Source organism: Portunus trituberculatus, chromosome 23, assembly GCF_017591435.1.
Source record: "Portunus trituberculatus isolate SZX2019 chromosome 23, ASM1759143v1, whole genome shotgun sequence".
NCBI classification, from domain to species: Eukaryota; Metazoa; Arthropoda; class Malacostraca; order Decapoda; family Portunidae; genus Portunus; species Portunus trituberculatus.
The window spans coordinates 11,853,101-11,875,819 of record NC_059277.1 but is presented as its reverse complement, the minus strand read 5'-3'; the positions used below and the strand labels follow the sequence as shown (position 1 = coordinate 11,875,819).

The following is a 22,719-nucleotide window of genomic DNA, read 5'->3' as shown; positions in this document are numbered from 1 at the left end:
GCAACGCCTACACTATAGGCAGATTCACACCTGCCAATTTGTGACTGAAATTGCAAGTTGCTAGAAGTATCGACTGAGACCTTCTAGTCATAACACGTCACACATAGCGACTGGAAAATATCGACTAGTTGGCGCCTTGGCGAATGGCTGGAAGTGAATATTATAAACAAACAGGTACCCGCCAAGATGTCTTCCTCCAGTAACGATGCAGAGGCGGTGGTTGCTCTTCTTATGGCGTGCCGGAAGAGTTAACAGAAAAGAAAAAATAATGCCTGTGAATACGTCCCTGGCGATCAAATTAAATCCTGACAAGTCTTCAATCCTCACCAACAACACCCTGCATTGAGGGAAACAGTTCTTGTACACTGGCAGCTATTTACTCCAACGACGATTTGCTCCAGCTTTTTTTTTTTTTTTTTTTTACTGTATAATTCAATTTTGCAGTCCCATATGTGTTCTTTTTCCCTCACCAACTCTAACAACTTTTCTACATTGCTGAAGATCACAGTTTACTTCGTGACGTGGCGAATTGACTGAACAAAACAAAAAACAAAACAAAACATGGTCTTGTTTTGCGACTGTTTTTTTTTTTTTCCAGTCGCTAGGTACCGATATTCAATCGGAAACTCTACCGACTTGCAATTTCGGTCGCAAATTGGTATGTTTGAACTCACCCAACCATTGTGAAACTGACCCGTGTCTAACTAGCTCTTGAAAGTTTTTTTTTTTTTTTTTTTTGGGTAGTGAATTGAAGGATATGAAAGAAATGCAGAGAAGACTGGCCAAGAAATTCCTGCATGATGTCGATCACCTGGGTAGGGAATATGGAAATGTTTACCATATGGATTTTCAAATATAATAATTATGGGGTATAAATTCTTCAGACATGTAATGATTTACAAATATTCATTCGGTCATATGTTTATTTATCCATTTATTTTTTTCAATGGAAGTTTTTGCTTTGTATGATTGTAAGAAAATATTTGTTTGGCTTATCAAGAAAAGGTAAACATATAGTACTTCTCCAATAAACTAGATAGCCTTCCTTACCTTCAAATATTCTTTCAGGACATTGTAGATGGCGTCGCAGGTCTTGGGAATGATGTGGCACAGGCTCTACTTAGAGATTCCTGTGGATTGCTGAAGGCTGAGTAGTCCTCGGCTGCCAAGAAACGAAGTGTGGCCTCCAGGCGAGCGGCAGCAGAAATGCTAATGTGGAGACGGGTGTCTGCCTTGCTGATATAAGGTTTAATCTTGGTGAGCAGATTACAGAATGAATTAACAGGCATTCCGGTGTGGTTCTCAACGCCATCAGGGCATTCCTGTTCAGGTTCAGGAGAAATTTGTGCGAAATTTCCTCTTTCACCCCTTGCAGGTCTGCTCTCTACACCGACGCTTCCTTTTTTTTTTTTCTCCTTCAGCGGTATAGAAGCAGCTGCCACAGTGGTCCACAGAAGGACGTTGATTGTAGCACCATTCATGCGTACCCATTCATTCACAGTGTACAGGAGACTGAAAAATAAAGTAACGCGGTCCGCTGGCTTGCCGCTTCCCCCCCTCCCTCCCCATCGTTAGTCTTCCTGCCCACTGCCCAATGTATATAAAAGAGCCTAAAGAGATTTTCTTGGTGTATACGGGCATTTACTTTGGCAGTAATCTTAACAAATTTAAGCAACAATACACTAACGAGACTTGGCAACCTGGTTCTCCCTGAGGACAGTGTTGCCAGATTGGGCTACTAATCGCAAATTGGGCTACTTTCTGATGTGCTGCGCTACTAAATTTTGACGTCTGCGACTTGCGACTTTCTGGGCTACTTTGGAATGTGGTTGGGTTAATATATATGCTTTCGTCATAAAGTAGGTACACGTATTTTCTCTCAAAGATATCACTTAGATATTTTTGTCATCTAATTAAAGAATAAGTTTCCGATGTTTGTATATACCTCTGAGCAGTCATCGAAATTAACCCGGTAGCAGCGACGATCGCAAAACTGAGCGTCCCCTCCAAGCGGCATTAATTGGGAAAAATGCCACCCTCGCAAATCTCTCTTTCAAAAAGAAGCAGCAGACCTTTGCAGTCTCTTGAATGAATTGGAAAATCTAACATTTTCAGTGCTCAGAAGAATAATTTATCCAACGAGTGTAAAACTTGATGTGGATATGAATTTTAAGTCCATTTTTCTTCCACTTGAAAAAGTAGACTTTGGGTACGAGTTTACTGTGCTTTTGGAAAACAAGAGGAAGATGAACTTGATTTCAGAGGAAAACAAGCATGCCATACAAGCTAGATGTCACGCGTTTCTCGTAAAAGCATCTGAAGAACTTCTTGCTCGTGTCCCACGTAACATTGCAACCTTGAAACAGATAAAAAATCTATCACCAGCAATATGTTTGAGCCACACAAGACCTCCATTTTCTGAGCTTCCATTATCTCTGGCTGAACAAGCAAAACTCCTGAGATTGAAAACCAGTGGCGAACAGCCTTACATACTGATTGGCATCAAATATTTGAAGGTGACATACCTCAGGATGGTTCAGTGTTCTGGTCCAAATCTGCTACATTAAAAATGCAGGTGGAGAACTCATTATGAAAGACCTGGCAGAATTTGCTCTGAAAGTGTATAGCCTTCCTATTAGTAATGCCTTAGTAGAGCGCGTATTTTCAAAAGTAACTGCAGTTAAAACTAAAGTGAGAAATCGTATGGGTTTAGGACTCTTAACTTCCATTCTACGAATCAAAACCTCCCTGAAAGAAAAAGGCATGTGCTGCAATACATTTGAGCCTCCAGTGTCCATGCTGCATTATGATTCATCTATATATAAGGATGAAAAAATAGAGGAGGACGAGGAAAACCTGCTACAATCATTGCAGCTGATCTAAGAAAATCTCTGGCCTCCTGCTTTTGGTAAGTATAATAATTTATACTTGAAATCTTAAAATCATTAATCTGTAACCTTTGAGCTACGCGGGCCGTGTGTGTGTGTGTGTGTGTGTGTGTGTGTGTGTGTGTGTGAACAGGATTTGGGCTACTTTGTCTGTGAATTTGCTACTTTTAGGGAACCTTTCTGCTACTTTTGATGAGTCTCATCTGGCAACACTGCCTGAGGAACACAAACAAACACAACATACATCAGACAGACCACACCGGCCACAGCGGCGCAATCACAATAACACTTATAACAGTGACAGTCGGTGGTGCTGGTGGCGGTGCAGTGGTGCTGGCTGCATCCTGGAGGTGGAGGTACTACACGCGGTATTGTATACACCTCACTCTGATACCTGTAGCTAGTATATATATATATATGTGACACAACCACTGTATTCCGGTGTATCTCCAGAAACTGGGTAGTGGCCAGTGGGTAATGCCTTGCAAGGGCTTTCCCTTCATGCCGGGCTGGATCAATGGTCAGGCTGAAAGAAGACATTAAATTTTCAAATCAACAGGTCACCTTTTCTCTCAAGGCGTGGCTAGTATTATACTGAAAATTTTCGTGATGATAGATCAATTAATAGTTTGTTGAAATGTGTGTAGGTGAGTATGCGTTGCGTTAGCTTACCAAGCCTGTTCACCCTGCCACAGCAAAATGGTAAGGCTCCAGAGACATTAGCTGTAATGCATAAGGATGGCCCATGATTTGCTGGCATGCCAAACCATCCTGTGAACAAGTCCACACTGTGAGTGGTGGATAAAGGGATGGAACTTGTATTGTTTGCCTGAGGCACACCCAATCCCTGTGCTATTAATTATTTTGTCATTTTGATTGTTATTGTTTAACCAGGTTAGTTAGCAGTTTAAAAATCAGTTTTAATTGCTTTAACTGGAAGTGGGCAGCTGAGTGCCGTGGCCCTTGGAACAGTTCTTACCTAGATGGGGTTTCCCCCATCTAGAATCAAGTGATGCCTCCAACTGTGACTTCCGGAGATGTTCTTGATGCAGACTTCAATTTGGTTGGCTAATGTGGCATCACTAAAATGACGTGTACATCTACCATCAAAACTCTATAAATGTGGCAGTAGTATTATCTACTTGGCTGGTGACTAGCAAGCAACGGCGAAAGGACACACCCAGGCAACGACACAACCAACTATTAGTGATCCCAGAAATAGAGGGAAGAATTATCGATTACTAATCAAAATAAAAGAAAATCTGGCCTAAGGCAGTGTGGAGATTGTGTTTAAATGCAGCAACAGATTCGGCAGACACTGTATACTCTGGTAAATGATTCCAAATATCAATTGCTCTCACAGAAAAGAAATGTCCTCTGATGTCCGTATTGTAACGCGGAACAAACAGTTTAAGAGAATGACCCCTAGTATTCCTTACTATATTTACAACAAACAGGTGTTCTAGATGGGGGCAATAACCCTTTAGAATTTTAAATACCATAATCAGGTCTGATCTAATCAATCTGCCTTTGATGGAATACAAACTGAGTTGAGCAAGGCATTCATTATAGGACAAATCATGAAACCCAGTGATTCTCTTGGTCCAACGTCTCTGAACATTTTCCAGTAACTTAATATCATCAGAGTAGCCAGTAAACCAAGCCACAGAAGCAAAATCCAGGATAGGACGAATGTGAGAGATAAAAACTGTCTTCATGAAATCTGGGGATCTACACTGTGTACCTTTCAGAATACTGAAACAAATGCCTCCAGCCTTCCCAGCAATCTCCCTAACATGTAGATGAAACTTGAGAGTGATATCTACTCTAACTCCAAGATCTTTATGATTGTCAACATTCTTGATAGGTTGGTCAACAATAAAATATGGTAGAGGAACTGGGGCATCAAGAAAATTTCGACAAAAATTCATTAACACATTTACCAACTGAAAAGAAAGACCCCATGATACACTTGTTTGGTGAAGAACATTTATATCATTCTGCAGATGCATATGCGATAACAGGTAATCCGACTTGGAGCGAGCAGTAGCTAAGTATAACTTTAAGTCATCGGCAAAAGACAAAACTTACAACTTAATTGAGAAACCACATGATTAATATAAACAAGAAAAAGCAGAGGCCCAATTACTGACCCTTGGGGAACACCACTGCAGACATTCCTTTGTTGACTTTGACTACCATGAACAACCACCTTCATCTTTCTATTAAATAAGTAGTCCCTCAACCAACCCAGCAAGTGCCCTCCAACACCAATACTTGACAGCTTTCTGAGTAATAATGTATGGTTCACTACATCAAATGCCTTCCGGAAGTGAAAAAATATTGCATCAACCAACAAACCATCATCATAAGCTCGGGTTATATAATCATAAGTGTATAATAGTTGATCAGACACTGAACGACCAGAGCGGAAACCAAATTGGTACTGAGAAAGCAAGTCATTTTCCTCCAAGTACACAGTAAGTTGGTACACAACTATTCTTTCAAAAGTTTTGCAGCACGCAGAGGTCAAACTTATAGGCCTATAATTCAAAGGTTCTGAGTGAACACCACCTTTGAACAAGGGCATTACGTTAGCATCCTTCCAGCGGGAAGGAACAGACATAGATGAGAGTGATTTCTGGAACAAGAGTAGGAGCGGATAGCTAAGCGAAAGGGCACATTTCTTTAGAAATATGGAAGGAATACCATCAGAACCTGAACTAGTTGTTGATGGAAGCTTAGAAAGAGAATTTTGAATATTTAAAAAGTTAAAACTATCAGCTGTGAAAAAGAATTTATTATTACACTGTTGTAAAGGAAATGGGTTTGGCAAGATAGAATCACTAAAAACAGCAGAGAATGTGGTAACAAAATGGTTTGCCATATCAACTGGTTCTACAACCCACCCATCTTCGCTGCGCAATGGTCCCACAGTTGGCCTCTGCACCTTCTTACTACGGAGATAAGAATGAAAGCATTTGCCATTAGAATTATCACTAGATACCAATGACTTTTCATAATCTATAACACACTGCTTAACAGTGTTACCATACTCAATCGACAGATACCTAAGACGAGCATCCTTATAATTAAGCCAGGCCTTACTTTTCCTCTGCCTAATTGCATTAGGGATAAACCTAGTCCAAGGAGGTTTCTTAGAGTTAAATGGCTGTTTCAAAGGAAGGAATTTCTGAAAAGTTTCATGAAGTATACCTACAAAACAATTATATGCTTCTTCTATACTTAGTCCAGAAAACTTGATGTCCCAATCAATATTTGTAAGATTTTGGTTAATTAAATTATAATTACCTTTAAAGAAGTTAAATTTAAGATTACTACATGGATCATTCATAAAACCTTCTGTATAAGAACAGAAAAGGTAGTCAAAGATAATAGGAAAGTGGTCACAGCCAGGAAAGGGATCAACTAAAGACAAATCAGTGCAGCATTAGCATTGGCACTGATGAGTGCTGCACTGCTTGCACCACCCCCCTGCTACCCTCCTACTGAAAACTAACCATTTGCAATGAAAATTTGAGATGAATAACTGAACTTCTTAATCCTAATCTCATTTTCTCTCTATTGCCCAATTCTCCTGCCCTCCCCCCTCTCCTGACCCTGATCCAAATCCTTCCCTCACGCAGTCCTAGTGAATCCCCAACAATACTACACAGCCTGAGACCAGCCTTTTACTGAAATTTTAAGACTCACTGTTAAGTAACAAGAGAGTTGAGAGCAAAACTGTAACAAAAAAGTTACTTGAAATCAGTCTGTTAAAGAATTGTGTCGGGTCCAAGATCCTCGCTGGAGACCAATGCAAATGTGGCTAGTTTGATATACATAATGTTCATTGCAGTTGTGCAGTGATTGTTAGCCCTTCACTGTTGCTGGGAAGCAAGAGTATGGTTGCTCAAGTCAGTTGTCAGTATTCCTCAAACACGAAAGACTGAGTGTTATTGATTTCATACTATATCTTACACATTTTCAGAGTGACAAGAAGTGTTGATTGCTGAGAACAATGGAGTAATATCTCAACACAACACAAGTGACAGCCATGTCTAAGGAAGAGGACAGTGCAAAAAACCCTGAGGGGGCATGGGCAGCAGCAGGGTTTGCTGTGGTGCTGCTGGTGGTGGGGGTACCTGTATGGTGGTTCACAACCACTGTGTACCGTGCACAGCTGCCTTACAGCACCATTGAGACACTCTCCAGCCAGCTGCGGCACCACACTGTTGGCCTCACTATCGTGGGCTCCATGCCGCCATTGTTCCAAGATGACTTGGCCAAGAGTCTTGGATCAATGCGTAAGTTTTTGTGTTAATGGCAGACTTAACATAATTTTTTGTTGCAGTAAAAGATGACACCCAAATTTTTTATGTGTTTGAAGAATCATGATTATATACATTCATCACCAATCATCTTTAGTGAGGAAATGTGCTTTTAGATTTGTATAGGAAACTAACTATGAATCTACTACTCAAGATAATTAATTAAAAAGTGTTTGTGTATCAGCTTGTGTTTGATGTTTGTAGAGAGTGTGAGGTTCCAGATGTCTCAGAGGCAGCCCACCAAGGAGGAGCGTCAGGCCCTGCACTCCGCCAAGACTCCTGACGAGCTGGACCGACAAATGAGCCAGCTGGTGCGGGTGGCGGCTGGCATGCTGGCAGTGGTGGTGGTGCCAGAAACCATGGAGGTCAAAGAAGTGGTGGTGGGCACAGACCGTCTCATCTACATTAAGCCCAGTGCTGGTAGGCTGGCCTTGTGTGGAGAGTGCTTGCTTTTCCTGGGAACTGTAGTGGCATATTTTATTATTGGAAAAGACTTTTACTTACACTGTATTCTCATTTGCATATGTTGATATAGGTAATCCATCTCACAGACTGTTTTTCCCTCAATGCTTATCAATTTTTCATTGATTTTACGGCCTTGAAGTCTGGGCAGGATTGGGAAGTGTGTTGGTGTTTGGGGTGTGCAACACTTTCTTCTTTCTCTCATCCTTATTCTGTCCACCTCTCTAATGCAAGAAATAACCAGTTTGTAATCATGCATCCCTCACTCTGGTAAACTCTGAAACTCCCTACTTGCTTCTGTATTTCCCATTCTTTTGGCTAACTCTGACCTCCTTGGGGACTGGTATTTAAGTGAGCTTTATTTTGTTTTTTTTTATCCTGGCTAGATTTCCCCTCTTACTTAAAAAAAAAGAGAAAAGGAAAAAGTAGGTCCTGTCCAAAACATGCATGGGATATTGATCTAACTAACTATGTATTGCTTCATTGATGAGTGCCACTGACTTGACACATGCAGGCACAGCTTCCCTAAACACGCTACAAAGATGAGCCTTTTATCAGTGGATGTGGCCCTGGTATCAGTTTGTTTTGTGGTGAAGGTGTAGCAATGCCTTTTGTTGAGTGTATGGACCTTTGCAGACCTTCAAGTTGTGTCCAATGTGGTAAGGAACATGGTGATGGACCCGTTGGCCAGCCGGTACGCCTTCACCAGTCGACCGCTGCACCACAAGAAGGAGGCTATGAGACAGGTAAGCTTTAACTCCTTCAGTACTGGGATGCATTTTTACCTTGAGTTTTGAGTATGATTACACAATTTCATTTACATTAACAAGGATTTAAGGAGGTTGGAAAATTTATGACCAGAGTTTTTAATATTTTGACCCCCCATAAGTATCTGAAGATGTATAAAATCACTAGATAGTAAGCAGAAGAAATATGAAAATGTGTCACGGTACTGAAGGGGTTAAGAATGCCTCCTTCCACACTCTGCAGCTTCACTTCATGTCAAATTTTTCCTTCACAGTTATTAGTTTCACCCACTCATCATGGTGGATTGTTTTACTTTAACTGAACTAATTCCTATCACTGCTAATTTCCCTGCTGGAATAATAGTCCTGACACTATGCTGATCTCCAGCATAGGTCAAAACCTGTCTCAGCAAGCACCAGCAGTGTGTCGATCACCTGTGCTAGTACTAGAGTGCTGTAAAGTCATAACCAGCACTCATTCACCCATCCCTTGCTCTAATAAATTCTGGAACTCCCTGCCTGCTTCTTTCAAATTTCCTATGACAACTTTTTTTAAGAGAGAGGTTTTAAGACATTTATCTCTGGGGAGCTTACACTCTCAGACTTTTTTTCTTAATGTAAGAGGGAACACCAGCCAAGGGCAAAATATAAACTGATAAAAAAAACAAAACCCACTGAGGTGCTGGTCCCTAAAGAAGTTAAGTAGAAATATATCTAGTTGGAAGGGGGATTCTGAAGATGGTATAGGAGTCTTTTTTTTTCTTGTCAGTTCAAAATTTTGCATGAAGAATGTATGTGTAATTAGATGCATGTAGTTTTGTGTGAAGGAAGAGAGTTGTCTTTAGAGGGCAGGCAGTGACTGTCCCATTGTGTTGTGAGACACAAATGGAAACGTTCAGTGAGGTCACAGCTGGCTTTAATGGCAAGTTCACAGCACCCTGTGAACCAGTGCTATTACACCTCACTGGGAGTAATTATCGTTTTGACAGGTGTCTACTGCCTCTTCCGATCAAGAGAACTGGCAATTAAGTGGGGGTTTTTTTCCTTGGCCAGTTTTCCCCTCTTAATTAAAAAAACAAAAATAAATGAAATAAAAAACAAAAATAGAAATCAGGCTCAGTGTAAACCAAGAACTCCCTGTAGTGAAGTTGTAATGGACCAATGAAGTGTGACCTTTTTTCCCGCAGGTGCCCACTGAACCTGGCTATGATGTGACCCTGACATTGATGGTGCCAGAGCCTCACCGCACCAAGATAGAGTGGGACGCCAGGGCTGCAGTGACAGGTGTGTTGTGTGTTGAGTCACCAGGGTGTGGCCAAGGCTCTCTGCTTCCCAACCCATCCTCATGCTTGTGCTGAGACTCATCATTGTTATCATCATCACCACATCTTCATTGCCATTATCTTCATCATCATCATCATCATCTTCATCTTCATTTAATCTGGCTTTTTTTTTTTTTTTTTTTTTTTTTTTGTCTTAATGAGTTGGAAGTGTTATGAATGTTTTCCATATTATGATGTCAGACACAATTTTTTCTCTATTTCATTTATTTACTCATTTGCTTATTATTAATTTTACCTTATTTGTTTTAATTATCTATTTTATTTCTTGGAATTATATATATTTACTTATTTATGTAATTGTTTTTGTTTTATTTATTTATTTATTTATTTATTCATTTATTCATTTATGTATTTATTTTTTGTCCATCTTTCTCTTGCCCTCCACACACACTCACATCTTCAGTCCTCCATATTTTTTTTCTCTCCACTGATGTTGTGAGTATATAGCTCTCCTTCTACCTCCTAACCTACCTATACCACCTCACTACCTCCTCACTCAGACAACGTTTACCAGACAGCAGCATTGGTCCAGTATCTGTTGACTACCTCCATCTTCCTCCCATGTCCTTCCCTCTGTCCCTGATCTCCTCTCTCATGAACTGGATGTTCTCTCCTGTTTAGTTCTCAGTTCCCAGCCTTGTGCATCTCTCTTACACCACTTCCTAGGTTCTATACACATCATGGAGTTAGCTGCCACACCTCTTATAGTATCAACATGGATATCTGTTTCCAGACTCACTCTTCAGGGTTTCCTTGCTACCATTATCTTGATCTATTCCCTGTTATCTTCACAGCCTCAGAGTGAGTGGTGCAGGATTTCATTGCTGAGTGAGTCATTGTGGTGTAATGCCTGACAGATTACCTGAGTCCTGTGGTGAAGCAGCTAGAGAAGGTTAGCAAGCTGACAGTGCGCTCCCAGGTGCTGTACATGACGGGCCTCAGTGTGTCTCCGCAGTGGTCCGAGGCACACCGCCACTATGCTCTGCCTGAGAATCAGCTGCCACTCACCATCAATGCCATCGAGGCCAAACTAGGTCAGGAACACTTTGTGGAGCTACTTCTTGAATTATCACTTTGTATATTTAAATTTGACTAAAGTTTGCTAATATTGTCTTTTAGGTTTATTTGAAAATAGGAGTTTTAGCTAAAGATGGGATACATAGTTTCTAGTTTAGATTATAAGACAGACCAAGGATGTTCAGTGTAGAAGAAGGGGACAGTCATGTGTCATTGAAAAAGAGGGAATAGTTGTCTGGTAGGTTGTGTTGCATTGATAGATGGAGAAATTAAGATGGAGATTGAGAAACTGCTTTACTGACAGGATCCTTTGTGTGGACCCGGCCTTCCCTACACTTTGTGGTGTACATTCCTCGAGAGAAGCAGCTGCCCCTCCACATCCATGCTGCAGATGGCTCTCCTCTGCCCTCCAACAGGTGGGAGGTGCTTTCATTCATTATTAGCTCTAATGAATGGTATTTCTGTGACAGCTGAGCTTAGATTGCAGTTTTGTATCTGTGTTAAGGTGTTACACTGAGAAAAGGTGTGTACTGAAATGTTTGGGACATGTAACTCAACTGTATATGGAAAAGTCTTCCTTGTAGTGAAGAGAGGTTTTATTTTCTATGATAAAGTTTCACACTTTTGTAAAAGTCTCAATTTTGTGTTGGCAGCTTCTTGGTGCCTCGGTGGGGAGGTGTGATGATCCACAATGTGCCCAACGCGGCGCCCAACGTCTCACTGCCACGCCCCGTCACCCTTGACTCTCACTGGATCATGAGCACTGTCCTCACCCACCTGCACCGCCTGCTGCCCATCCCCTCCCTGGTGAGTGGTGTTGCACTGCATCACACTGCCCCAACCAGCATTGCCTCATTATTACCTTCTTCCCTCTCTCCCTTCTGTCTTTTATGTATCAGGGACACTGGTCAAGTGCAACAGAAAGAGGAAAAAGATTTACCAAGGTGCCAGTCTCTGAAGGAAAGAACCAGTTTCCATTCGGTTCTTTCCTTTAGGGCAGCGTTTTCCCAACCTGGGCTGCTGGACTGCTTAGACTTGACAACAGGGGGTGCTATGGTTGGAAAAGGTTGGAAAATGCTGCTTTAGGGACTTGAAACCTTCCTCTTAGAACAGTTTAAATCATAGGAGAGAAATACAGAAGCAGGCTGGGTGTTGTAGACTACTAGTAGAAGGGATGAAAGAATGAGAATGCTGGTTTACTTTAGCACAAGAGGGGAGGATAAAACAGAGGTGAGAGAAAATAGTCTTGTGTGCAGTGAAGGTGTGGGAGAAAGAGAGGGAGGTATGCAGTTAGCCAGATGTAAACATATATGAATGATGCTTTAATCAAACTTCCATGTTCATCTGGCCAGAGAGAAATAGAGGGTGTGGAGACTCTTGCTCTGAAGGACTCTTCAATGCTGACAGCCTGGCAACTAGACGGTTTAGCCCGGGCCAGGGTTTCAGCTTACTTGTCCAACATCCGCATCACACTGCAGGTAACAAGACACCATTGCCATCAACAACATGGCTTTGAGTTTTGAATCATCTATCTACATACAGTACATATATCAGGCCAGCCATTCCATATGTCCATGGTATTGAAACACACTTCTGGGATGTTGATGTTTCATTCACACTGTTGTTTGTTTGGTGCAGTCACTGTGTGAGCTGGTGGGGGAGATTAGCAACATGGTGATCAGCGATGAGGTTGGAGGATGGGTGTGGGGTGCAGTGGAGGAGTGGGGGGAGTGTGGCCGGGCAACCAGAGAGGGGCGCCTTCAGGATGCAACGCTGTACTGCACCAGGTCCTTCACACAGGCTGACGCAGCGTTCTTCCACCCCTCCATGCTGGCGCTGCTCTACTTCCCCGACAACCAAAAGTGAGTACTGCCAACATAACTAAGTAATGATGTAACATAACTACACCAAAGTTAGGATTGCCAACAACTAAGTACGTAAGTAGTAACACAATGTAACTACACCAAAAGCAGTATTGCCAATATAATGCCTAAGTAATGATGTGATGATGTGAGCAAGGCTGATGTTTTTTCATGTTGCAGGTATGCTATCTATGTGCCCCTGTTCCTGCCTGTGAGCATACCAGTGCTGCTGTCCCTCAAGATGGTGTTTGGCCTTTGCAGGAAGTCAAGTGCCAAGGAAAAAAGCGAGTAAATGTACTGTACATAAAGTACATACTCTTGAACTAACCATTTCATAGCTCACAGTTGTTAACGTTTGTAGTGATTTCATGATTAGGACATGATAACACATTCCATGTAAAGTTAAGCAATTGTGTGAATTGAAAGTTTAGCTTTGGACAGTTTAGTTTTTCAGATTCACTGTATGTACATGGTTCTGGCAAGAAGTTGTATAGTTTGATGTTTGATTAGGCTCCTCCTGGGGCCAGGGGAGATGCATTGTGCTGTGGGGACTTGTCTTTGTATACACTGTACTAGTATTGATAAACAGGTAAATAAGTATGGCATGCAAGCTGAGGAATTGTAATCTTAGCAGGAATGGGTGATTAACATTGTTCTCATGTGTGTGTGTGTGTGTGTGTGTGTGTGTGTGTGTGTGTGTGTGTGTGTGTGTGTGTGTGTGTGTGTGTGTGTGTTTATGTGTCATTCACTGACAGTCATCTGCTAGTCACCCAGTCAGCCATTCTCCTTCAGAAGGAGCTCAGAGCTCTTAGTGATCGATATTTGCGTACAATTGCCTCACCATGCCTGGGACTCTTACCTGGCCCTTCTCAGTTATGGGCCAAGTGTGCTAACCAGTGTGTGTGTGTGTGTGTGTGTGTGTTACACCAAGGCAAGGTATACAAAATAAAGACTGAAAATATAGGTGTTTTTTTATTCATACATTTGTCCATCACTGGCATGAAACATTGATATTACTAGTTCATGTGTTAACGTTTTTTTTTTTTTTTCAAATTGAAGCAGAACTATGCCAACAGTTGGCAATGTTTGTCAAATTACATGTTTTCTATAGATAATCTTATATCCTCCAAGGAGATGCTTGCCACAACACAAGCCAACGTCTATTCTTGTAAGTATGTCACTATAAAGGTAAACAATGATGACTGTCTTGTGTTGTAACCAAACCCTGGCTGGCAGCATCTCTTGGGACATTAAGAACAGGACATCTGGAGGATGGTAATTCAGTATGGCTGGCCTTGGCTGATGTCTTGCATCCCTCCCCATCCCCCCACTGTCTCTACCCTCCCCCCACTGTGTCTCTCTACCCTGCCCTGCCTTGCCTCCCCATAGGTTACATTTTACTTATTCACACACTTGTGCTCCAATAATTTTCCTTGTTTTGTCTCTCCCAGTTATGTTTACTTAATTATGATTAATATTTTCCTTGCACTGAAGGGAGAGGGATGGGTCTTTATCTTTTATGAATCTCTTCATCATCATTTAGTAAAGTGATTTTGATATCTATCCAAGACATGGGACATATACAGAGGGGCAGGTACTAGTGATGAATTATGTAGTCATCCTCAAGAAACAATTCGTCAAAGTCCACCATCTTGCTACTACAGTGCACTATAGTGCTGCTGCATGCTTACCATCAATCATGACTACAATTTCTTATCTTTATCTATTTATTTACTTTTTTTTTCCAAGAATAGTGGAGCCTGTTTGGCAGCGGGGCAGGACTGTCCACTGTTCAATACAAGAATACAATTCTCGTTGGTTCAGTAGAAACTCATTGTATGTTGCGGTAGCACTATTATCTCTTTTAAACACAAACTAAACCATTTTTGGTCAGAATGATATCAGCCACATACTCTTAACCACATCATCCACTAGTGTAATTTGAAATTGGCTCATTTGAATTACTAGGTGAATTTTACTTAAAGCATATACTTTTAAAACAGTAGTAAAGTTCAATGTTCCATGTTTTTTGTGATGCCGTAAAAGATTGTTACAATAATACACGCAAGCATGAGTCACTCCCCAGCTGTATTTAGGGAAGGAAAGTGTACCTAACTGGGGAATTACAATGTAAAAAATACCACACAATACAAACCGAGAGAAAATAAACAGTTTGCAATTGAAGGAAAAAAAAAAAAAAAGAGAGAGAGAGAGAGAGAGAGAGAGAGAGAGAGAGAGAGAGAATCATTGATATATGAGAGGGATTTCAAAACACGTTTCAGATTTTCGTATTAATATTTTTCACTACTCTCCGGGTACTGAAAAGAAAAGAAAATATATACAACTTCAATAAGCCGATCGTTAATTTACCCAAAGGATATACTGGAGAAATTTCAAGGCACTGTCCTTTCCTACACTAGAGACTTAGACATAGTACAGCAAGCCTTTCTTATATAAAAAATAAATTAATCTATAAAGAAAAGAAAGGAAAATACATAGAAAAAACTTTCTAGGGATATTTGTTAGGGAATCTCGATATTTTGTCCCTAGTTGGTGACATGTTTGGCTGGTGGAGCAGCTTAGTGGCGGTGACTGGCTGACTGGCTGGCGAGGGGGATGAGGCTGGACTTCTACCTTGTCTGGAACCTTTGCGTCTTGTTAGCACTCATCGGTATGTTCACCTACCTCATATTCTTCTTTAAGTAACACGGAAGAGGTGAAACGGACCTGGGCTGGCGCTGGTAGGCTGAATGAGTCCCACCAGGTAACCCACCGGCGCACCGTCACTGCCCGCCAAACTGTCCCTTGCGACCCTTGCCTGCCCCGCCCCTCACCCTGACTCCTGACACCCACACCCGCACCAACTCAGCCCCCCTCCCTCCACCTGACAACCCCTCCACGTACTAACACCTGCAAAGTAACCCACGCTTCTGTCAACACCCAAGACGAACCATACACTTCCACCACCACCAGAGGCAAGCCGCACGCCTGTCAACCCCTGTACAGTGATCCACGCCCCTGTCAACCCCTGTACAGTGATCCACGCCCCTGTCAACCCCTATATAGTGACCCACGCCTCTGTCAACACCTGCAGAGTGACCCACGCCTCTGTCACCAGCCCTCCAGTTCTCCAGGAAGTTCGTGGGTGGATGTAAAATAATGTTGCTATAAAGTGGTGTCAGGTGTATATAGTGTGGATGGTGGTGTTTGTGTGAAGTGCCTGGGTGGTTTAGAGTGTTGTCAGCTGTTCACTGGGCACCTTGAGACTTGTGTTGGTTGGCAGGGAGAAGCAACTGTCACTTATTGGGAATCACCATGCAGCAAGACAAGTAGATCTGGAGGAGTGAGATTCACAAGGGAACTTTGCTGTACTGTTACTTGGCTACACACTACCTTGCCTGGGAAATGGATATAGAAGAGTCTCGACAGAAGGAGCTGCTTGCGGCTTACCTGTGTGTCAAGCCATCAGTGGCTGAGGACTTGTGCAGTGCTGAGGAGGTAAAGAGAGCTCTGCAGTATGCCGGTCTGAGTCCAACGCCGGCCTTCCTGGCGCAGCACTGGCAGGAGGACACCACTGAGTCTGTAACTTTTGAGCACTTCTGTGGCCTGGCAGAGCAGCTCCCGGACATCAGCATTGATGACATTGAGGCGCTCTTCATGAAGGTGTTTGGCACAGCAGATGGCAAGGTGGAGGAGGATGACTTCAAGAGACTGGTGGGAGGCGACGAGCCTGAACGAGAGCTGAGCGATGCCGACCTGAACTACATCCTGCAGGAGGCCAACGTGGTGAGCAGCGGCTCAGTGGACTGCAGCAAGCTGTGCAAGGTCATCCTGCACACAGTGAATGAGATGAAGCAGCTCAGCGTGCAGAGGCTGGAGGAACGCTCCCACTACCAGCGCATCAACTCAAAGACCTTCACCAGGAAGAAGCGAGAGAAGTTTGCCAATCAGGACGCTAGCAGTGGCACAGGTCAGTCCACGCTGGATCTGGAAGGCTGGAATGAGGCGGATCTGAAAGGTTGCTTCTATCTGGACAAGGGAAGTATCCTGGCACACCAGTACAGCATGGAGGTGTCCTGCCTGGGACCCACTGTGGTGCGCATGAAGCCCAAGAGCTACATGAAGCAGGAGGCTGGACGGGGGCCGGTTGACACCCTGTCGTACATCTTCCGGGAGTCTCACGAAGGGATGCGAAACTACATAGGCTACACTGACCAGAGGGACAGCGACGGCTCTTACTTCTGGCGAGACACTCTGAAGGAGGGCCGGTATGTGGTGATCCCTTACACCAGTGGTTGCCGTCTGCGGGAGAGACTGCAGGAGTCGGAGGCCACCATAGAGTTGGTGGAGAGACAGAGTAAGGTGCAGCTAACCCCAGAGTTCAGGCTGGTGCTGGAGGAAATCTTTGATCAGGTTGACCTGGACAGCAATGGTCGACTGAGCCGTGAGGAGTTCAACCTGTACAACTGGCGCACTTCAGGGGAGGAGGTGCAGGACGACGAGTGGGCTGTGGTGCAGGCCAACTTTGATGTGCAGGATGGGGAGCTTACCCTCAATGGCTTCCTGGCCCTGCACCAACTGGAGGCCGAAGACAATGGTGGTGACTCAGAGGACCTGTGGGTGTCCCTGGATGCCATGGGGTACAACCGTGCAGGCCGGCAGGACCAGGCGGCGCCCTTCACCCTCAGTGTGTTCAGCCAGGTGTGTCAGCCCACCCTGCAGGTGTCTGGCCTTAAAAGCGGCGGCCTCCTGCTGGACAAGGCCGTGGTGCGTTCCATAATGGAGAACGCAGACCCAGTCAAGATCAAGAACATGATTGACTTGATCAAATACGAGTACGTGGGAGATCACCGGGCCAGTGTGGTAGTGCAGAACAAGGCCCACAGCAAGGTGACGGTGCGTGTGGACTGCAGCCAGAGCCTCAACGTCATCACCAACAGGCCGAGTCTGGACTGGACGGTGGAGGTGGCAGGCAAGTCGGCCATCATTGCCCACCAGCTGCTGCCGAGCAGGATGGGCGAGAACTGGACCGTGGTTTGTGTTGAGTCTTTGGTTAAGTAGTGGTTGTCTGCCTGGCCTTGTGCACGCCACAGCTCATGCATGAACTCACCAATGCCTTGGTACTTAAACATGCTCTCTAAGATTTGGTTGTTAATGAGAGTGACAAGTGTTATCTAATCTCATATTTGATAAGTTTTCCTAAAATTATTCAGTACATGAGCTTTCTCAGACATGTTTTTATCTTGTGATTTGTAAAAACTGTTTATATTTAATAAGACACAAACACACACACACACACACACACACACACACACACACACACACACACACACACACTTTTGTCTTAACAGCATGTGCATTATGATTGTGTCCATACAGTACTTAATTTTAACAACTGAATCTTGCCAGATTCTTCCTAGTCCACTGCAAGGTTTGTGTTCAGAGTGATGTCCCCTGGTCAGTATACATAACACACCTTTGCCTCATCATCATGTTCTCCGTGTATTTATTGAAGTAGTTAGTTTATTTTCCCACTGGTCATCTCTGTTAATGTCACAAGTTATTTGGTGCACTTGTTCAGCAATGTCATTATGCAAGATGTGATGACTATATGTTATTTTGTTCCTTCTTCACATTTCTCATGAGTGTTCAAGAGGTCCAGGAAATAACTTTATACCTGTATTTTTTCACACACACATATGTGTATACTGCATGATTATATATATATATATATATATATATATATATATATATATATATATATATATATATATATATATATATATATATATATATATATATATATATATATATATATATATATATATATATATATATATATATATATATATATATATATATATATATATATATATATATATATATATATATATATATATATATATATATATATATATATATATATATATATATATATATATATATATATATATATATACACACACACACACACACACACACACACACACACACACACACACACACACACACACATAGTATTGTGGAAAGTGAGGTAGTTTGGGTCTGGCAGAGACAAAGAGATATGACACAGTGACTCAGTGACACAGTATGTGGTGCAGCCTTGAAGTTAATGAGTAAAGTAACTCTTAATCGTCAGGATGTGCTGGGATGCATTGTGCATATAACTAGATAATTATATAATAAGCACAAAATGGATAAGGAATTCATATTAAATATAAAATTGTGAGTTACTTTTTTTTTCAAACAGATATCACTGTTTTTGGTTACATACTTAATGATGGCAGGTCACAAAATGGACTTATTTGATATATTACACAGCTCTCTGAAGCCAGATAGGGATAAGATGATAGTTTTCTTTTCTTATGTACTTTTAATTATTTATTTACGTTTTCTATTTATTTATTTGTTTTTATTTATTTATTTTATTTTACTAAAATGAGCTCACACAAGGCCCTTGTTCAGACCACCACACATAGAACCTTTGTAAATTCATCTCACAGTGCTGTTTTTTTTCTTTACTTTTTTTCCTTTTTTTATATGAATTTTTGAGCATTTCATAGTGAACTGCATTGCCTATGAAAACTATTGTTATTGTGTTGCTTGTGGTCTCAGAGTGAGGAGTGTGTTTAGGTGGAGTGTAGGCAGGTCTCACAGTGCACAGGGGTACCAGTGCGAGTCAGTGACCTGAATTCTGTCATGGCAGAGTCAAGGATGTTTGTTGTGTTATTAATCATAATATTGTTATGCATCTTTTGTTTAGCTTTTTTGCATGAAACCTAAACATTAAAGATTTTATTACATTGGCACCTGCTGCTACACGTCTTTGTTGCCAGTGTTACTGCAGCTGTATTCAGTTGCTTGTGCTGTAGTCAGTGAATGACAATAATATAATAAACAATTGTAAGCTTTTTTTGTGTGTTTGACTGACAAAAAGTAATTATTTATACCTGCAGCTTAATTTTAGTTTGATTGATTAATTTTTAGTATGTTCTGTACTCATTTCATCATTCATTGATGAATCACCAAGGAATGAATGTGTTCTGCCTAATATTGTTTTATGACAACAGTAATCTCATCTTTTAATCTTTTACAGACATTTGAAATGCACACACACATACACCCACCCACCCACTCACACACACACTCCAGTTTCAGTTTCTATGTAAAACATGGACACTGACAAGATTCCTAATAGAAGCAGTGTAATATTATAGCAATCACTGGTAAGTTGATGAAGAGTGTATTTTAGAGTTAGTGGTATCACTAGACACATACACAAGGGTTGAGTGAGGACTGATGCAGTGGTGCCTGGTGCCCCCAGGTGTGTGACACAGCTGGAGACAACTTGTCAGAGGAGGAAGAGTAGTGCCTGGACCAGGTGCCGGAGTCATGGCAGGACTGTCAGTCTTTGTAACAGTTGGCACCACACACTTTGACGCTCTGATCCGGGCCGTGGTGGACGAGGGCACCCTTGCGGCGCTGCAGCACAAGGGCTACTCCAAGGTTACACTGCAGATTGGACATGGGAAATTCACACCACCAGAGGGGGAGCACCAGGGGGTGGCCTTGTCCTGCTTCAGATTGAAACCGTCTGTGGCAGAGGACTTTGCAGCAGCAGACCTTGTGGTGAGCCACGCTGGGGCAGGCTCCTGTCTTGAAGCTCTGCAGGCAGGCAAGCCCCTGGTGGCTGTGGTCAACAACACTCTCATGAACAACCACCAAATAGAACTGGCAGAGGAGCTTGCAAATAGTGGCTACTGTTTCTTTTGCTATCCAGAAACACTACAAGAGACCATTGGCAAGCTGGACTTGTCGCAGCTGAAGCCGTATGCTCCGGGTCAGCCCAGACTGTTGGCAGAGTATCTGGACAATGTTATCAGAGTCGGAAGCTGAGGCTGGTGGAGGGCAGTGTTCAGTGATGGCCACTGGCTTGTGTAGGTACATGTTGACTGTTATGGTATCAGTGTAGCCTACAGGAGCATGGCATGTTTTGATATTGTGGATTGAGGAAAGCAAGTGATTTCATAGTGTAGCATCAACCTGAGACATTTTGTGGATGAAGTATTGTATTGATATAAATTCTTTTGTCTTTAGAAATGTTTCAGGGTAAAGGAGTCTGTTGACATAAACTTGGCATCTGCTTCAAATATTTATGTATATTTGATAGGTCAATAGTATATTTAATGTAGCATTTCAAGCCTTCTATACAATATACACTGTTAAACATTCTGGAAACATACTGAGGCCAATTATGTATCTGTAGATAAGATCACAAGGTAGATAGCAGCAGTGCATATGAAGCTGTGATCATTGTTGCTTTGGCTTATGAGCAGAAGTGCTGCCACTACATATCACTGTCAGTCTGAACAGGTGTAGCAAGGACTGTCACTTTAGGGAAATAGTCATTAGAACCAAAGTATTCCTCAGCTTTTTATTGCAGAAATATAATGAAATTCTGCCAATACACTCCAAAGCATACCAGCACTGAAAGAGATGAACATGTTACTGGGGTGTTGAGTGCATCCCTTCAGCCTGTGTGTGGGAGGAGCTCCCCCATGACACAGCTGTTGCTCTGTGATGCATCCCTGCAGCCATGATGAGCCACACAGACACTTGTCCACCTGTACTATCCCTCAGTGACAAGCTTGCCAGGATAACAGTGTAATGACTGGTGAAGGTGATTCCACAAAGACTTCACCTGTGTTTGCATCAACACCACTACTCTATCATTTTGGCAAGGTTTCATCAAAATATAATTTCCTAATGAAATTTTGTGTGCATCACTAGGGCTTAGTACACAATATTAGTAAGTATGTACTGCAAAACTGACCAGCTAAGGGTGTAGGCTACTCAAAAAAAGTTTTATAAAGACTGTAGCTTGCTGTTTATCCCTCAGTGTGTTGTATGTGCCTTGTGTGTGCAGTTTTCATGCAAAGGCACATTGGGTAAGTCCAAAATAAATGTACACAACTTGTTTATCTTCATTTTAGGATTTGCACTGATCACCAAACTTTATAGGCCAGTGATATATTCTCTTGGTGCAAAGGTGCAGAGCAGGAGGTGGAGCATAAGCAAGTGTGGAAGGAGTGAGAATTATATACAAAAGAAAATAAAAAAGGTAAGAAAGCCATGTAGGTAGAATGAGAGAGACAAAGAGGTGTGAGGTGAAACTGACTAGAATAGATCAGAATAAGGGAGTTACAGTTAGATTTTCAGGAGGGAGATGGATAATACATACTGTATGTAATAATAATAAAAAAAAAAAAAATGCCTTATCTAACAAACACTAAAGACACTAGGAATTGAAGAAAATAAATGTGGGAAAGGCTGTCAAACATTCATGAATAAAGAAAACTATAATAAGTAAAAGACTATGAATTCTCATTTAATCCATTCACTAATACTTTGAATGACACATAGATGTATGAATATAAAATTAAATGTATTTCATTCGTTGATGTTTTCTTTGAAGCTGTTTAAAAAGAAAACCATGTAGAATTTTGTTCCATTCATTCTATCATAAGGAGACCAAGTTCCATTATATTCCCATCTTGTACTGGATATATGTTAGAGTTGCCATACATCCGGATTTTCCTGAATATGTCTGGAATTTATGTGTAGAAATCTGCATCCGCTTTATTTTATTTATTTATTTATTTTCTTTTTAATTCTGCAAATGTCAGGAATTCCAGCTTCTGTTAATAACTTAAAAAGCAAAAAGTCATATTTCTCTCGGTTGAAAACTTGAAATGGTGGGAGAGAGGAAAAGGGGAAGGGTTTACTGGGTGGCAGCAGCTTTGGTCTGGTTTTGCTCTAGATTACTTCAGTTGAAAAATCTAAACAACAAGAATGATGGAGGAGGGCAAAGAGTAAAGAATGTGAGGAAAGTTAACGTAAACACAACAGAACATTTCATTTTGTTTTATTTACTTGTTGCATTGGTGATGTGGTAGTGAAATAACAAATACCAAACACTCTCTCCTGCTCCCTCTCTCATGAAGTTACAACACCATTCCCTTAACAATATATGGTACGCCAACACACACACACACACACACACACTTTAC

General features: G+C 41.9%; 4 protein-coding genes across 8 annotated transcripts in view; 3 read left to right on the top strand and 1 right to left on the bottom strand.

The window, feature by feature from the left end:
• LOC123507777 overlaps positions 1-1,184 on the bottom strand; it is a 3,303-nt gene extending 2,119 nt beyond the window's left edge. Inside the window, exon 1 of the mRNA XM_045260963.1 lies at positions 1,051-1,184. The gene's annotated coding sequence lies outside the window, so the exon portion shown is untranslated. The remainder of the gene's footprint in view (positions 1-1,050) is intronic.
• Positions 1,130-22,719, top strand: part of LOC123507775 (GPI transamidase component PIG-S-like) — a 34,845-nt gene continuing 13,255 nt past the window's right edge. Inside the window, exons 1-11 of one of the 5 annotated variants that reach the window (XR_006675760.1) lie at positions 1,130-1,257; positions 6,880-7,195; positions 7,424-7,639; positions 8,318-8,427; positions 9,615-9,711; positions 10,628-10,804; positions 11,092-11,203; positions 11,441-11,594; positions 12,140-12,265; positions 12,426-12,649; positions 12,830-13,569. Coding sequence is in view for 1 of the 5 variants with exons in the window: in XM_045260960.1 (XP_045116895.1) it covers positions 6,946-7,195; positions 7,424-7,639; positions 8,318-8,427; positions 9,615-9,711; positions 10,628-10,804; positions 11,092-11,203; positions 11,441-11,594; positions 12,140-12,265; positions 12,426-12,649; positions 12,830-12,941 (1,578 nt within the window). In the remaining 4 variants the exon portion in view is untranslated. Of the gene's footprint in view, positions 1,258-3,087; positions 3,257-6,879; positions 7,196-7,423; positions 7,640-8,317; positions 8,428-9,614; positions 9,712-10,627; positions 10,805-11,091; positions 11,204-11,440; positions 11,595-12,139; positions 12,266-12,425; positions 12,650-12,829; positions 13,613-22,719 lie in introns of those variants that run through there. The other 4 variants (XR_006675758.1, XR_006675757.1, XM_045260960.1 and 1 more) reach the window with 4 other exon arrangements.
• Positions 15,195-22,024, top strand: LOC123507774 (EF-hand calcium-binding domain-containing protein 7-like). The gene is made up of 2 exons (XM_045260959.1): positions 15,195-17,683; positions 19,974-22,024. Exons 1-2 carry the CDS (start codon positions 16,055-16,057, stop codon positions 20,016-20,018), a joined length of 1,674 nt encoding a protein of 557 aa, XP_045116894.1. The 5' UTR covers positions 15,195-16,054; the 3' UTR covers positions 20,019-22,024.
• On the top strand, positions 20,042-20,545 carry LOC123507716 (UDP-N-acetylglucosamine transferase subunit ALG13 homolog). The gene has a single exon (XM_045260876.1). The coding sequence runs from the start codon at positions 20,042-20,044 to the stop codon at positions 20,543-20,545; it is 504 nt and encodes a 167-aa protein (XP_045116811.1).

Coding starts and splice junctions, on each gene's coding strand:
- LOC123507716 (XM_045260876.1), top strand. CDS start 20,042: ATGGCAGGACTGTCAGTCTTTGTAACAGTTGGCACCACACACTTTGAC.
- LOC123507774 (XM_045260959.1), top strand. CDS start 16,055: ATGGATATAGAAGAGTCTCGACAGAAGGAGCTGCTTGCGGCTTACCTG. Junction 17,684..19,973: donor TGGGCGAGAACTGGACCGTG/GTTTGTGTTGAG, acceptor TGGTGCCCCCAG/GTGTGTGACACAGCTGGAGA.